Below are 16814 nucleotides of genomic sequence, written 5' to 3' on the forward strand. Positions count from 1 at the left end.
CTGATCCCATCAGGTCTGGTTAAGCCTCATCCATCACCGTCTAGTCCCGTCTAGTCTCATTTGGTCCCAGCTTGTCTTGTCTGGCTTCATCAAGTTTTATCCGGTTTCGTCTAGTCCCATACTGAAGCGGGACTAGTTCAGTCCGGGACTAATCTAGTCTGGCTTCCTTCAACCACGTCCGATGTCGCTCGATTTCATCTGATCGCGTCCGGTTACGTCTGGTCCCGTCCGGTCCAGTCTGGTTCATTTGATCCCGTCCGGTCCTGCCCGGTTCTGCCAAGTCCGGACCTATCTTGTCCAGTTCTGTTCCGTCCAGTCACGTTCGGCGCCGCACGATGCCGTCTGGTCCTCTCTGGTCCCGTCCGGTCTCATCTGGTCCCCTACGATCTCGTTCGCATTCGCCCGGTGCCGTCCGGGCTGGTCCCACGATAATGTATGGTTCCGTCCGGTCCGCTCCGGCTCCGTCCTGTCCCATTCGGTCCCGATCGGTTCCTAGCGTTCACCGCCCGCCTGCTGGGTGCCACACGTGCGACAGAAGTACACAGAAGTAAGTTTTTGGTTTTGTGACGTCATGTAAAAATCAGCTGGAACTGACAGCGACAGTCACTCTCCTTAAGCCCCAATCAGCTTACGTTTCAGTCAGTTTTCGGTCAGTCCTAAAAATGCACGACCAGTGACGTCACATACCCAGTCGAATATCAGTGACATCATATCAGTAGCGAAAACCTTATGGCCTTCAGTCGGCCCAAAAGAACCGCGATCCCGATCGATGCAAAACAGTTTTCAGTGACGTCACAATGTCAGCTGATGCCTCACGGTATTTCCCCAGCGCGACAGTACACGAAACCCTGCAGTCAGCCTGCAGCCTGTATTATGTTGGTGTTGTGCTGCCCCGGCGGTCAGCGCACTCCTCCCTCCGTCGGCCGTACAGGTACCGAAGTAAAAAATAGCTGCAATCTGCAATTTGCTGAGTAAAGCATGAATGATCGTGAATGAATAATGCTTGATATCATGTGAATATATTCCCACTATACAAGATATATAAATGCACAGCCATTATACGCGGTACATATCAGGCATTCATTTGTTAATTTTTGGGTATGGGTGCTGATATTTGTTGGCTGTGTTCAGCATTGCAAGGGTGCATGCATATATTAATTAACTAGCAGGTGGGAAGCTGTTAATCTGGTTGTGCCAGTGTCAGGTGACTGATGTTAGTGTTATTTTTCATTTTAAGTGTTACAATGAAGAAACCCACACATATGGGAAAATTGCATTGTATTGCCTGACTGGTCTTATGCTTATATTTTCTGTACAGGTATGTTTGTGAGTTATCCATACAGTCTATTGTTTTAGGGTCACCTGGATAATTACATTAGCTACACTGCCTTAATTAAGCTTTAGAGTGCAACTAGAGCAACAGAGACTTGTTAATAACTTCTCAATTGCATTGCTGATGGAAACAATTCATTCTGAAAGCAGGCATAAGATATGCAAACAAACACACCATATATGCAAGCTGGTAAAATTCACCTCACCTGTACCATGTGCATGGTCCCAGACAACACAGCATTCAGTTGCCACAATTATCACACTATTGTAAATTTTTGTTGCCTGTCTAATAACAACTAATTCATTCTTCCATAATGATAATGTCCCATGATTGGTTGTTTTGGAAATGAATTAGTCAGAGGTGATGCAATCATTGACAGCTTTCAATGGGACATTACTTACCTCCATAGTGAGCTATGCATTGCAAGTTTAATAGGAAGCATAGAGAAGTATTGTGTTTAGCAAAACTAGCTATCTGATTGATCATTGCCTTCTCAGATGCCAACAATTTGATGGCTTGCCATGGCCAGACTGTTACGAAACTTCCGCTATCGACGCCTGAATGATCCAGTAGACCAAGCCAACATCAGCTATGGCCTCATCCTGGAGAGCATCCTGGCACTGGACGAGGACTTCTATCTGTTCCCAGAGAGCTATGTGCCCTCTCTCCAGACAATCTGCATCAAATCAGTGCTGCGGCAGAGTAGTGAGCTGTTCGCCCCCTACACCAGCTGCACCGGCGAGCAGCTGCTGCGGGAGCTGCCGCCGGGCCCGTTCGACCGCCTGCCGCCGCCACTATGTGACCTCCTGTGTGACCTTCTGCTGTGGCTGCGCGACCCGCAGAGCTGCAGTGTACCACTCTACTGCGTGATATCGCCCTACACGCGCTGTCTGTGTCTGCGCGAGCCGCTGTCGGACGCCTGGGGCGTGCCCGTGGAGCGGCTGCTGGCTGCCCGCACGTGTCACCTGGTCGAGGTGACGTGGACCGGCGCGCCGGTGACGGCAGACCTGTTGACGCTGCTTGGCGACTCGCCGCGGCTCGCCGTGTTCGTCACGGACGAGGCGTTGGCGGGCGAGTACGTCGCGCGTCTGCTGGCCCGCTGCCCAGAGCTGCGCGTGCTCCAGCTGCGCGACCGGGGCTGCGTGATGACGTCGCTGTGCCGGCGTGACGTCACGCACCCGGCGCTGCGAGACCTACGGCTCGTGGTGGACGACATGGCGGACGTGGCGGCGGTGGCGCGCGTGTTCGCAGGTCTGGAGCGGCTGCTGGTGCGCCCGCATTCAGGCAAGCCGTGGGCGATGCTCGCCTGCACCCCGACGGAGCCGTGGTTCCATAGCCTGGCCGTGCTGTCGCTGTCGGAGTGCACGGACGTCGGTCTGCTGGACACACCGCTGGCCGCGCTGGAGACGCTGACGCTAGACCGGTGCGGCTTCCAGCCGCGCCACCTGGGCCTGCACCCACGCCTGCGAAGCCTCAGAGTCGTGTGCTGCCGTCGGGCCGAGCGCTGGGACCGTGGCGAGGGCGGCGCGCCTCTCGCGCCGGCCGTCGACACGCTGAGCGTGGTGTGCCACTGCGAGGACGGCGGCCCGCTGCTGACCGCCGTCGGCGCTGCCTTCCCGCGCGTGCGCCACCTCGCGCTGGGTGGCGACGTGCGCGCGGCGCCCGGCGCGCCGGCTGGCTTCGCGGCGCTTAGCCGGGTGCAGCTCAGCTGGCGCAGCTCGGTGCTGGGCGAGCAGGCGCTGGCGGCGCTGCCGTTGGAGCAGCTGCGCGAGCTCAGTCTGCAGTACCAGGCGGAGGACGACGCGCCGCTGGCGCTCTGTGCGCTGCGGCGCTGCCGCCAGCTGTCGGCGCTGGAGCTGGAGGGCTTCAGCGGCGTCTCGGTACCGCTTGACCTGCGGCTGCCGGCCGTGCGCCAGCTGCGGCTGCGCGGCGGCACGTGTCGTCCGCAGATGGTGCTGTGGCTGCGCCGCTGCCTGCCCAGTCTAGAGGGGCTCCTGCTGGTCAACATGTACATCGTGACCGAGGCATGGACGCCGCTGTTCCGCGAGCTGCGCGCCGCCGGCGTGGCCGTGGACCTCGAGGGCGGCTGCACGATCCCGCCCTGGCGACGCAGCTGCATCCGAGTGGCGTCGGCCGAGTGCTGACCTCATTAGAGCGATGCTAGTCAACTGTAAATGTGATGCTACGCTTAGGCTTGGATGGCTATGCCATGTGCAGCGATGCCTTTGTAGGCGAGGATTGTGCTCATTACAGCGTTACTACGATGTTTTTAACGTCGGAAGCTTTTTGAGACGTGTGCTTTCGTAACTAATGTGTGTGCACTAATCGTTGGTGTGTGCAACTCTGCGGTGATCACTTCTGCGGATCTTAGCATCTTGTGAAAAACAGTCACTGATATACTGAGATACAGACTAAACGACGGAACACATTCTGTTGGCACCGTTGTCCCGGAAGGGAAGCTGCGTGAGGAGAACCCGAAACCGGTATGGACGTCTGCCCCAGCATCTAATGTACCTTTGCAGTTTCCATGAGCACCCGCAGCATCACCATAAATGATTCGTAGAAGATAAGTTGTCAACAACCTTTTCGTGCTTTTATGTCGGGAACTTTGTTCAATTCAAAGCCATTTGTGCTCGAAACATTTAGTCATGGCAGCGAGATGGCAACGTTTTGCAGCTTCAATAAACTGTTGCACTTTTGTCATTGAAGTAGGATGAAGATGTGAATGATTGTGGCTCGTTCATGTCGGTATGAAAAACGCAGGGGGGGGGGGACCAACAAAGCTGGAGTTCCCCATCTTGCGGAAGACGGTTTGGTGTCCTGAAGCAGTCTTTCCTGTCGCGGTTTTCATGGTGTGCGTTTTCACACGTAAATGTCAATCGCAAATGCCGTGACAGGGGTGTCACTTTCTAAAATTGGTTAGGAGAGGGGTGTTCAGCCGATAAGGTTGATCTAACCTACGCCCAAACCCGGTTTCATCACATGAATTTGCGCCGTCCGGATGTTAAAACGAGCAAAATTGTCTAGTCTTGGAATGAAAACTTTCTGCGAAGAAAGGAATTCCCATCCCGCGTTAATGTGAGCTGCCTTTTTGTGAAAAGCTTAGAGCGGAGCGTAATTGATATGTAAAATATCTTGAGAGGGATCACTGACAACCACCGCTGTCGCTGATAGTGTTGTATGACTACCACAGCCACAGTTTTGCAACGAATACACTTGACATTGTTGTGGAAAACATGCGGTACCATTGACTTGGGCCATCCTCTTTTTTAAAGCTGCCGCATATTGCAGCCAAATGTTCTTGGCGCATTTCCAGGTTTTATCATTTGAAAAACTTTGTATCTGTTCGAGGGTCTGTAACTTTTTGAGGGTCTGCGGTGTTATGTCAACTTACACTTCTTGAATGCCCTTCATGCTTACTCGCATGTCTGGAGTCTGGAGCACCCGCATGTCTTCATGCTTATTTGCATACCCACGCTTGTTTGGATATGGACAGGAGACACAGAATGTGCTTGTGCGCTTGTGCTTGTGCCAGCGCCAGGTAGACCATCAGTCATCGAAAGTAAAATTAATCGAGTTTTTTGTGTGCCCTTTCACTTATGGACACGATAATCGCTTGTTCTGCTGTCGTGGGTCAGGGCGGTAAAGTACTCAGATGATCAGCCGCGAAATAACCTCACGTTAGGCTTTACATGCCTGAATGATCGCCCACTCTAGTTTGATTGAGCCTTTCCATGCGCACACAACCACGTGATCAAATCTCGTCGAGGCCGAACGGGCGAGACATTTCCTTATAAGAGATGATACATAATATGCTACAACCATGCGGTAGACAACACAAATTAAGATGAGTGGCATGTTAAGCGGGCGTATCCCATTCAAGCCTCCCTACAGAGCTTTGCAAATTTCTTTTTTAGCTCAGCGGGATCTGCGGAGCGTCACCATGTCGAGTCACAACAGTTCCCCACAGTGATTGCGAAGTCGATGAATCTACCAAAGCCGACGAGGTTTCGCACATACACCGCTCCAGGGTAGATTTTCAAAGAGGGAGACAGCACACACTGCAGGAAGCGGCCAGGGCATCAGACTGGGAATGCAGGACGGCGACGTCCATGACATCAATGGCCAAAGTTTATGGGATGCTCGTAAGTACAAAACAAGTGGGCAGGTCGTAGTCAATGAATCATGGCCTCAATATTTCTAATGCCTCATCGGTGGTACGGATGTGTCCAAAACTTTCGCTGCATACCATTCATGTCACGGGTACGCCGCAGTGCGGGTGCGGCTGAACTGTTGCAATATTCTGCGCGATTTTTGTTGCGTTTGGATGCTTGCTCCAATGTCATTTTTCGCAGCATGCGTTCTGGCTGAAACTGCCTCTTAAGGTAATCTATCTAGGTCTACATGATTTCTTCCTGTTATATGAATGACTGCATTTACAATAAAGAACGCAGTTGTGATTATTTGAGTCGTAATAGTTACTCCGTTCTTATTCGGCACAGCGCTGATCCAAGCATCGGTATTCACGTTGCTATGCTGCTTTTAAGCACCGGCTCATCTTCAATGCAGGATACAACGCCTTACCCAAATCACCGCCCTGGCTCCGACCCAATTACACCATCTCCGGTTCACGTGCACTCGTTGGGCAACTCTCCACCCCGGGGACACGGCGCGATACGTCAGCATCACCGCGTCTGATCGACGACCGACAGGCGAGGCTATCGCAACAACTGGCGGCCGTTTGGTGGAGGCGTCGGCACCGGCACCTTCTCCCGCTAAACCAGGTCAGCGCCCGTTCGTCGTGCGCCGGCAGGCCGTTTCAGTGTTGAATGACCGCGTCCCTGACCCACCAGGGCGGCGCAGGGCGGCCGGCTGCCGTGTCGGCGCGCCGTTGTCGACCGGACTACAGGGTCATCCGCCGCTGACCCGGGGGACGGGGGGGGGAGGACCCGCTCCCGTTGCTCGACCCCCGCGAGATCCGACGCGGCGCCTTCGTCGGCCGCGTGGCTGCTGCGCCAGCTTCTGAACCCCGGGAGGGCGCGGCCCGCTTTCAGCGCCCGCGGCTAGAGATTCGGGCGAGGATGGGCGGCCGCGCTAACGTGACACGTTGTCGGATTCCCAAATCAGTGTTGAGTGGGACGATGCAGGCCGCGTACTTGGTTTGGTGGGCGCCCTGCAGTTGGCATGCCTACGTGTTGTCACAAATTTCGGAACCCACGTCGACATGGATGCGGACACAAGGGAGCCGTCACCATAAGCGAGTGCTGTCAGCTATGCAAATAAAATAGTGCTACACAACCGATTCGTTCGTTCGGTGGTACGAAAGTGTCAGCGGTAAAATATGAAGATCCACAAATAACGCAGCTCTGCTGTACTTAACTCCACTGCTCAATCAACTTTCGCAATCTTGGTTCACTGAGCACAGCGCTGAACGTTCTTTAAACAGCAGAATTAGTATAACTTACATAAAGCGAGCTAGTCGTGCATTCCATTTGGATGATGCCTATGTGAGCTTAATGATGACTCGCAAGCTTTCTTGAACGGGAACAGCGCCTCCGGATTCTACCCCATGTCAGGGTCACACAGTGTCTTCAGTGAACACACAGGTCAGCCGTATAAATATTTTACGACTACCCTAGGTTTTTGAGACATGTTGAGGAGGCACAGACACAAATAAACGTTGATGTTGAACTAGTGTCGTTGTGGCGTTATTCTCTCTCAATTGATGGAAAACGTCCTCAACGGTACCGCACCGACAAAGGACACAAGCTAGTATTGGAGTCCTGCCGCGCCATGACACCCAATAAACTTGACAGCGAAACAACGGCTAATTTGTATTTATCATGCAGTTGAATGCCTTAAATCGCTTAATTGCGGCTCGCCACTTAAATCACGGGGAAGAAATGAACCAGCGTCGAAAAGCAGCAGCCTTTAGTCGTCCTGTGAATAGATGCACTCAGCTCGTGTATGAATGAGGCTTAGTGCGCTTACCGGCAGACTTCTGCTCGACTCCTAGTTTTTGAGCCAGCTCAGGACCGACACGCACATTCTGGGATCCGATTCAGCTCATGACTCATAATCGCTCCAACTTTTTGTATTCAGCTCAGTTCAGACTCGTCACTTGCGTTGAATCGTTTGGCTCATGACTCAGGCGATTTGCAAAATCAGTGATCCGATTCAGTTCTGGCTCGTTACCTTATGACTCATTAATTTGTATATATATATATATATATATATATATATATATATATATATATGCATACATTATGCATATGAATCCATGTATACATTACATCTCATGTCTTGGAAATCAAACACAAAAAGCCCATTAGCAAGTTATACTGGCTGAGCAAATTGTAGCACTTTTTGTTCGTTTCGCAAAAAGCTTGATAACTAAAGCTGCATGCCGTTCATTTTAACACTGAAATGGTCTGCTATTTTGTCTTGGGCGTGCTGTGTTTCTTCATGTTACCATTTTAATTTGATCCGTATGACTAAGTGGCATGAAATTGTTAGAACTGATCGGCTCACAATTTAGCTCATGAAATTTTCAAATGAGGTTATTTAGCTAATGGCTGGAAGCGACAAAGCAGCATGATCTTAGACTATAGACTTGCTGATCTCAATGCAAGTTTATCCGCATTCCAATGCCGAACATCTTTCATCAGTAACATATCACTGACATTGTCAAAACGCATGTCCAGATCATTCGACGCGCGCAGGGAAAGCTTTAACGGGTACCACGTTTATTCTGTACGCGCTATTGATGATTAGGTTGCGGTGTTTTCCCCTGAACAGTTTTGCAACTCGAGTATTAGCGCTTGTGCCAAATGAAGAAAAAAAACGCGCCAAATGTGGATAATTCAGGTGAACGTGACGTTGCATTATGCTCGACCCCCACCCCGTTCTGCTGCATCACCATTGTTAATGAGACTTGCGTTTGATTCCGCTCCACTGCACAACAATTGATTCCACTTCGGATCCACATAATCCTGCACTGTTTCCGCATCTGATTCCAGGTCGTGCAGTGCAGTCATGAGTCAATGCCCATTTTAGCTCAATGAGATACCGATTGGTTCTGGAATTAATTCCGATGAAGATTCCGATAGCAAAAGCTTTCATGCCCCGTCAATAACACAAACAAGGACTGTCAGAATAAGAATTTGCCGCCGAAAACCCTCCCCAGCTACGTTGTGCTAAACACAACGTCCCAAAGGTGTAACGTCTCTTAACCGTGTGACCCATTAAGGTGCCAAACATCTAGCTCAATAATTATTAGGCTATGTGCGCGAACCAAACGCAGACATGTTGCTTGCCATGAGAGGAAGCTTACAATATCCAGTTTTAAGGTTTTATGACATTTTAAAGAAGACTTAAGCGTGACACGCGATCACATCTGAGCGTAATGACCCATCCGCCCTCCACCTCGTTGCGGTTCAGTTACGATCCACCAAAGTCTCCCTACCACTCTGCCAAGATCAAGCCCACGCAGCTCCGACCCACCACACACGCAGCTTAAAAATAAGCGACTCCAACCTGACTAGCAACATTTGGCCCATTCCGGAATCAGCTCCGACTCCCGAGTCTTTCTCGCCCCGAAGTGGTCTTCCCAAACACGTGAATGTCACGATCGTGAACTAAAGTGACAACACATGCAGACAACTAGTAAAAGTCTCTGGTCACGCCAGACCATGCGATGTGCAATGAGCCATTTCATTACTGGAGATGATTCAGACTGAGACAGATTTACCGCTGCGGCCGTGCCAACCCATCAACATGTAAATGGTGGTGCATCACCTAGGTCAGGTGGCCCACACCCGGCAAACCCACGCTGCACACCCTTTCAATGGCCGTGCCAATGTCAGGGCTACACGGTATGCTGGGTACATAAGCCATGGGGTCTGCACGGCAGATCATCAGTTGCTCGACGATCATCTCATCCCGCAGACATGCAGCTTGTGAGTGAGACTAAGCAGAGCTTCGGTCTCTCCGCACACCTATTGGTGGGATATTAATTGTCACGAGATGCTTCAAGAAAAGGAGAAACATGCAGGAGCCTTTATTGAATCTTCATTTCCATGACGTTAGATTCTTGGTTGTGATCAGTCAACGCATTTGTGCATGAGTATAGGTCGTTGGAAGAGGGAGGGGGGGGGGGCGATGCGGTTCGAACGCCGCACCTTTAAGTCCAGGTTCTCATAGTAGTGATACCAACGCGCCATCTGCAGCTGCTTTGTTATGCGGAGCAGACACCACTCGCCGACCCATTCTCAACCGCACCTGAGTGTCTGTCCCATTCCCACGTTGTCATCGACCGATTGGCTGCCCCCCCCCCGCAGTCCATCCCGCACAGCTCCGCCTCACCCCCCACACCCCCCCTCGTTTCAGATCGTGGCCTTCGCCGTGCTGGCCGTAGTGGCCGCTGCGCCCCAGTACAGCGCGCCGCAGCAGGGGTACGGCGCGCCGCAGTCGTCAGCGCGTGGCACCGCACAGGGCCCCGTGTACGCCTCAGGGGGCGCCAACCTGCGCTCGGCCGCGCAGGGCCGCGACGCGCAGGCGCGCACCCTCAGCGAGGAGAACATCAACAACGGCGACGGCACGTACCAGTTCAGGTCAGCAGCCACGGCCTTCTGTGCCCTGCAGACGAACTAGTGCAACGCAAGTATGCAGCTTTAACATCATCACTATCTTTCAGACGGTTTTTCGTGAGCGTCGTTTGTGGCTCTCGTTTGATGCACATTAGCTCTGCTTCAGTATGGGACACCATACTCCTTTGGGCGCGTTCTCGTCTAAGTCTTTCGACAAACGGAGCGCCGGCCTGCCAAGTGTGCTGCGCGAAAATCGCTCAGAGTCTACGGCGTTGGCGATCGAAGGACGCTTTACATGCGCCCCACCATAGGGGGCTGCACAAGTTACCAGTACGCCTACTGACGTTAGTTCAAGACAAATGCCTTAACTTTTTACAGCACCATTATCCTATGTACTACCGCCCTGGTATCACCACGAGCGCTTAGGTCATCGATACCCACCCATCGTTTGACCCATGGAGGAGCGCGTCGTCCAAGCGTCACGGGCGCGTGCTGCAGTGCGCTCACTCGTGTCCCCGTCCGACAGCTTCCAGACGGACAACGGCATCAGCCGTGACGAGCAGGGTGACGCCAACCAGGTGACGGGCAGCTACAGCTACACGGGCGATGACGGCGTGCCCGTCTCCATCTCGTTCGTGGCCGACGCCAACGGCTTCCAGCCGCAGGGTGACGTGCTGCCGACGCCTGTGCCCACCGAGTACCCGACGCCCGACGTGCCGCTCAGCCCCGAGGCCAACCCCAACTTCGCCGGCCGCGGCCAGGCCCAGCCCTCGTACTCGGCGCCCGCCGCGCCCAGCCGCTTCTACGGCGCCGCCTAGTGAGCGCGCGCGCGCGATTGTTGCGGCACACGGCCCGCGGCCCCCGCCGGACGCGAGGTGGCGCCGGCGGGGCCGGGGTGGCGGTACGTCGGGCAGTTCTATCTGTTGTCCGGTCTTGGCTGCTGGGGTCAGTGGTTCCGGAGGCTATGGTGCGGGTGCCGTTTCTGAATGTGAGGTCGTGATTGCTACCGACGCTGGCGAATGTCGCTGCACTGTTCCGCTTGGCGTTGGTAGCTTGAGCGTTTTTTTTTCTGTGTCCACGTGCGTATTTGTTGTATGAAGCCTGTATCTGATTACGTTTGCACTTCTACAAATACAACTAATGCTGCGATATAAGCTTTTATATCTGACATTGATTCAAGGTCTTCAGGTCTTCCTGACTTACTGACATCCCGTAGGAAGTGGTAAACCCGAGTGGGCTCTTACAACGGTTTTGATGTATCCGTGCTTTCTAAGGACCCGCTGCTTTCTGAGAGCAGTGTGATCAGCATACATTCCGACAACAAGCACTAACCATACATACGCTGTAGAGCGCAAATGGCTGAAACATCTGCTGATCTTCTTTCTCTTTTTGGAGCTTTCTACCACTGTATGCAGTATATATTAATAAGTATCACGGAGACCTTCAAGAACGCCATGCACCATCATTTAGCAGGCTCTTAGAGAACTGAACCATTCTATTGATGCGCCAAGAGCTGAAGGCCTTTCTTGGTTTTATCAAGGATTTACTTATACAGTAGCAAACTTTTGAAGTTTGGTCCGTTTATTCCATCAAATATGCTTCGGGATCAGCACCAACACTAGGTAGTGCTTGTTGCGTGAGTTCTGTCGGGTCAACGGCAGGCCACGGCTGTCAACAAAGGGAATTTCTAAGGAATTGTTCTATGTGATGCAACAACGGAGTGTGAGACAAAACCATACCTACTGATATAGTATTTTAGGCCATCAACCAAATGGACTTGTGATTATAACAAATTCCATATACCTTTGGTCATTTATGAAGGTCAGACCGAGGTTAAAACTGACCTGCTTTTTTACTTGAGTGATTGGTTTTATGGGATAGATTCTGGTGCTTTATGAATGACGAGGACCACGAGAGACATTTTCAATGGACATATTTAGGGTCAGAGTAGGTCACTAACACAATATGACAAAGGTTATCATTCTGCTTGTAGGAACATGCTGCCTAGCGTAATCCCTGACACTTATCCGAATGACGAAAAGTAAGCAATCTCCTAGGTAATTGCTCACCTTGACCACATAAAGATTAAACAAGAAGCTGATCTCATTGATTTTTGGCTTAAAACAGGCACCTACCTTCGCAGCGGCTGACTGACGTCTGGGACACCCGACATACTAATCTGGGGTTTGACCTTGTTGAACCTTATCTGAACTGAAGGTCATAGCCTAGGAACTGCAAATTTGGACACAAGTGAGTTCATGTACAAGCCAATCCACCCTGCGAACTTGATCTCTCTATCTATCTTAATTTTTAAGATCTCAGGGGGTCAAAATGACCCCGACCCGAGCGAAGGGGATTCCATCAGCCACCTGGGCACGTGCTAAGAGAGTAAAAGCTTCAATGCCCCGTCAATTACACAAGCAGGAACTGTCAGAATAAAAAAATGACCGTTGTTACTTCGGGCCGTCCACAAATTACACCAAGCATTTTGGGCCGCTTTCCAATTCTTCTTCTCCTGGATACACACACGTTACATCGGGAAAAAACCTTCCCCAGATATGCTGTGCTTAACATAACGTCACAAAAACGTAAAGGTGCCAAACCTATAGCTCAGTAATTACTTAGCTGAAAGTACGAACCAAATAAGGACATGCTGCTTTCCATGACAAGGGGCCTGCAGTATCCGGCTTTTAGGTTTTATAACATTTTAAACAAGGCCTAATCGTGACTTGCAGCCTCACGTGTCACGACCCGTCAGCTCCGCGCCCTGTTATCGTTCAGCTACGCTCCATTAAAATCTCCCTGCCGCTCTGCAACACATTCACGTCACTGTATACCACATACATCACTGCATGCATTACAGTCACAATCTCCTGGCGCATACTCATGCTGACGGGCGAGTTATTCATCGATAAATCACTCTCATAAACATCAAGCACAGGCAGCGAGGGGCCCTCTGACAATGAAAGGACACATGAGAGCTCGCGATGAATTTTCACATTGAGGCAATAGAAAGGTCCTGTGCCAGTCAGAGCCCCGAGTACAAAATGATGGGCCTTCCAGCCCAATTCCAGCATGTGCTCTCTAAAATGAACGGAAATCTATGTGGCAATGATAGAACCATCGACGGTGATCAGGGATGTCGTTGCGCCAGTGATGGTTCCTGCGTCGATGCGGGGTCAGCTGCGGTGTGCACGGGCCAGGTCTCCCGTGTCAGGAAAGGTTCCAATGTAATATGATGTAAGAGCCTCCGGAGCGACCAGGGGACACCGCCCCATGTCGCCAGAATGGCAGACAGAAGATACCCCGCCGTGAGACGGCATGACCCTTTAGACCTTGACCGGAAACAATAATGCACCCGCCCCGATGTTCTACTCAAGGGGACCCACTTCCCGAAAAGAAATAAGAGGCCTCATTAGTGTCGAATAAAGGGGGTAGAAATTAGTTAAGAAATGAGCAAGGCTTGTTCATGTTGGCCTAGAACGTCTAGTCTTTTACAGAATCGACTAATCAAACAAATTTTGAAAAAGTTTGAGGCTGCGCGCCCGCAATCTTGGAAGCAAGGACAGTGATGGCCTGGGTTACAGTTTTCGTAAAACAGAACGGCGTTGGCCGCTGCAAGTAACATCGGGCTGCGAGTGCCGTGCGCGCGGGAGCGACCATTGTGGAATAATGCTTCCAAATGCCTTGAAAAAATTGATTCGTACGGTCCAAAGATTAGGCCCGGCACATTTCTTTTTATAACTCTGGGGTGGTCCTTTGGACAGATTAACAGCTGCAACAAGACGATCAATAAAGACTCTTCTTTCACTCCCCTAGTTCTACCAGCCGATTCCAGCACAACTTTGAGGTGCTGTTAAGGCAAATCCATTCAATCCATCACCGTAAAATTCGCATAGTTAAAGTATACGCCCAGCTACCTTTTAGATGTGCGAACTGAAATCATCAAGTGTAAAGAGGCACTTTCTTCCAATGCCTCATCATTTTCGTTCGCACGTTGGCCACGGCTTGGTGTTAGACGCCGGGCCGACGCTGCGCGGTTTACGGAGACTGCAGTACCTGGCATCGAGGTTTTCTTGCTACGCTTTGCGAACACCCATGCTCTAAACTACGCTACAGAATTTGTATAATTAATCAACCCAGGCTAAATGTTAAATGTTTCCAGGAAAACATAGTCGAGCTGTGCTCGTACAAGTTTTTGACCATTTCGATTCACATTCGCGGCGTCCTTAATATCTCTATACAGCCAAGGCCAAGGTCAGACAATGCCTCTGAGTTCTCTCGATTTAGAATGAGCCCACTGGACCATTGTAAAAAGAAGAGCGCCGGTGATCTACTTCATGCAGTCGTTTGTGGCATAAATTCTCCAGTCACTGACTGGCAACACTGGGACATAATTGATCACGCGGTGACTTTTGTGTTCTTTTTCAGTTGTAGAACTTACAAATGAAAAGAATATAAAAGACAATTGTGCTATTATCAATAAATGGGCCATGTTCGAGGAGCTTTGGTTTGGAAGGCGGATTTGATATCAGGGGCCCCTTGTCAGCCATGTGCACCACCCTTGCCAAGGCTCTGGCTCTGCGCCTGGTCAGTTGGCCCATACCCGGCAAACCCACGCTGCACACCCTTTCAATGGCCGTGCCAATGTCAGGGCTACACGGTATGCTGGGTACATAAGCCATGGGGTCTGCACGGCAGATCATCAGTTGCTCGACGATCATCTCATCCCGCAGACATGCAGCTTGTGAGTGAGACTAAGCAGGGCTTCGGTCTCTATGCACACCTACTGGTGGGATATTAATTGTCACGAGATGCTTCAAGAAAAAGGAGAAACATGCAGGAGCCTTTGTTGAATCTTCATTTCCATGACGTTAGATTCCTGGTTGTGATCAGTCAACGCATTTGTACATGAGTATAGGCCGTTGGAAGAGGGAGGGGGGGGGGGCGATGCGGTTCGAACGCCGCACCTTTTAGTCCAGGTTCTCATAGTAGTGATACCAACACGCCATCTGCGGCTGCTTTGTTGTGCGGAGCAGACACCACTCGCCGACCCATTCTCAACCGCACCTGAGTGTCTGTCCCATTCCCACGTTGTCATCGACCGATTGGCTGCCCCCCCCCCGCAGTCCATCCCGCACAGCTCCGCCTCACCCCCCACACCCCCCCTCGTTTCAGATCGTGGCCTTCGCCGTGCTGGCCGTAGTGACCGCTGCGCCCCAGTACAGCGCGCCGCAGCAGGGGTACGGCGCGCCGCAGTCGTCGGCACGTGGCACCGCACAGGGCCCCGTGTACGCCTCAGGGGGCGCCAACCTGCGCTCGGCCGCGCAGGGCCGCGACGCGCAGGCGCGCACCCTCAGCGAGGAGAACATCAACAACGGCGACGGCACGTACCAGTTCAGGTCAGCAGCCACGGCCTTCTGTGCCCTGCAGACGAACTAGTGCAACGCAAGTATGCAGCTTTAACGTCATCACTGTCTGACGGTTTTTCGTGAGCGTCGTTTGTGGCTCTCGTTTAATGCACATTAGCTCTGCTTCAAGTCGGGACACCATACTCCTTTGGGCGCGTTCTGGTCTAAGTCTTTCGACAGACGGAGCGCCGGCCTGCCAAGTGTGCTGCGCGAAAATCGCTCAGAGTCTACGGCGTTGGCGATCGAAGGACGCTTTGCATGCGCCCCGCCATAGGGAGTTGCAGAAGTTACCAGTACGCCTACTGGCGTTAGTTCAAGATGAATGCCTAAAGTTTTCAAAGCACCATTATCCTATGTACTACCGCCCTGGCATCACCACGAGCGCTTAGGTCATCGATACCCACCCATCGTTTGACCCATGGAGGAGCGCGTCGTCCAAGCGTCACGGGCGCGTGCTGCAGTGCGCTCACTCGTGTCCCCGTCCGACAGCTTCCAGACGGACAACGGCATCAGCCGTGACGAGCAGGGTGACACCAACCAGGTGACGGGCAGCTACAGCTACACGGGCGATGACGGCGTGCCCGTCTCCATCTCGTTCGTGGCCGACGTCAACGGCTTCCAGCCGCAGGGTGACGTGCTGCCGACGCCTGTGCCCACCGAGTACCCGACGCCCGACGTGCCGCTCAGCCCCGAGGCCAACCCCAACTTCGCCGGCCGCGGCCAGGCCCAGCCCTCGTACTCGACGCCCGCCGCGCCCAGCCGCTTCTACGGCGCCGCCTAGTGAGCGCGCGCGCGCGATTGTTGCGGCACACGGCCCGCGGCCTCCGCCGGACGCGAGGTGGCGACGGCGGGGCCGGGGTGGCGGTACGCCGGGAGGTTCTATCTGTTGTCCGGTCTTGGCTGCTGGGGTTAGTGGTCCCGGAGGCTATGGTGCGGGTGCCGTTTCTGAATGTTGAGGTCGTGATTGGCTGCCAACGCTGGCGAATGTCGCTGCACTGTTCCGCTTGACGTTGGTAGCTTGAGCGTTTTTTTCTGTGTCCACGTGCGTATTTGTGGTATGAAGCCTGTATCTGGTTACGTTTCCACTTCTACAAATAAACTGATGCAGCGATAAAATATTTTATATTTCACACTCACTGAAGGTCTGCTTAACCTTCTGACGTCCCGTAAAGAGTGGTAAACCCGAGTGTACACTGACAGCGGTGTTGATATCTCCGTGCTTTCTGATGACCCGCTGCTCTCTGAGGGCAGAGAGATCAACAGACATTCCGCCAGTAAGCACCCATCATTGATGCACCGTATAGGGAGTGCATGACTGAAAGGTACCCCGATGTCCTGTTCGTCGGGTCCACATAATATCATGGAACTGATTTGGGCTCTGAATCCGGGTTGTACAGCAAAGTCGCATGTCAATTCCGATTTAAGCTCACGGTGATATTGTATGGCTGTGGGATCAAGTCCGATGAAACCGATTCCAGAGAA

General features: G+C 52.3%; 2 protein-coding genes across 2 annotated transcripts; both read left to right on the forward strand.

The window, feature by feature from the left end:
* The first annotated feature begins 831 nt into the window (after window positions 1–831).
* On the forward strand, window positions 832–3477 carry LOC119109368 (uncharacterized). The gene is made up of 4 exons (XM_037232981.1): window positions 832–931; window positions 1831–2895; window positions 3175–3240; window positions 3283–3477. Exons 2-4 carry the CDS (start codon window positions 1855–1857, stop codon window positions 3475–3477), a joined length of 1302 nt encoding a protein of 433 aa, XP_037088876.1. The 5' UTR covers window positions 832–931; window positions 1831–1854.
* A 6549-nt stretch (window positions 3478–10026) lies between these two features.
* Window positions 10027–16113, forward strand: LOC119109369 (pupal cuticle protein 36). The gene is made up of 3 exons (XM_037232982.1): window positions 10027–10682; window positions 15100–15323; window positions 15822–16113. The coding sequence occupies exons 1-3, from the start codon at window positions 10377–10379 to the stop codon at window positions 16111–16113; spliced, it is 822 nt and encodes a 273-aa protein (XP_037088877.1). The 5' UTR covers window positions 10027–10376.
* Window positions 16114–16814: the final 701 nt, after the last annotated feature.

This window comes from Pollicipes pollicipes, unplaced genomic scaffold, assembly GCF_011947565.3.
Source record: "Pollicipes pollicipes isolate AB1234 unplaced genomic scaffold, Ppol_2.1 Scaffold_7231;HRSCAF=8579_pilon_pilon_pilon, whole genome shotgun sequence".
In the NCBI taxonomy this organism is placed as follows: domain Eukaryota; kingdom Metazoa; phylum Arthropoda; class Thecostraca; order Pollicipedomorpha; family Pollicipedidae; genus Pollicipes; species Pollicipes pollicipes.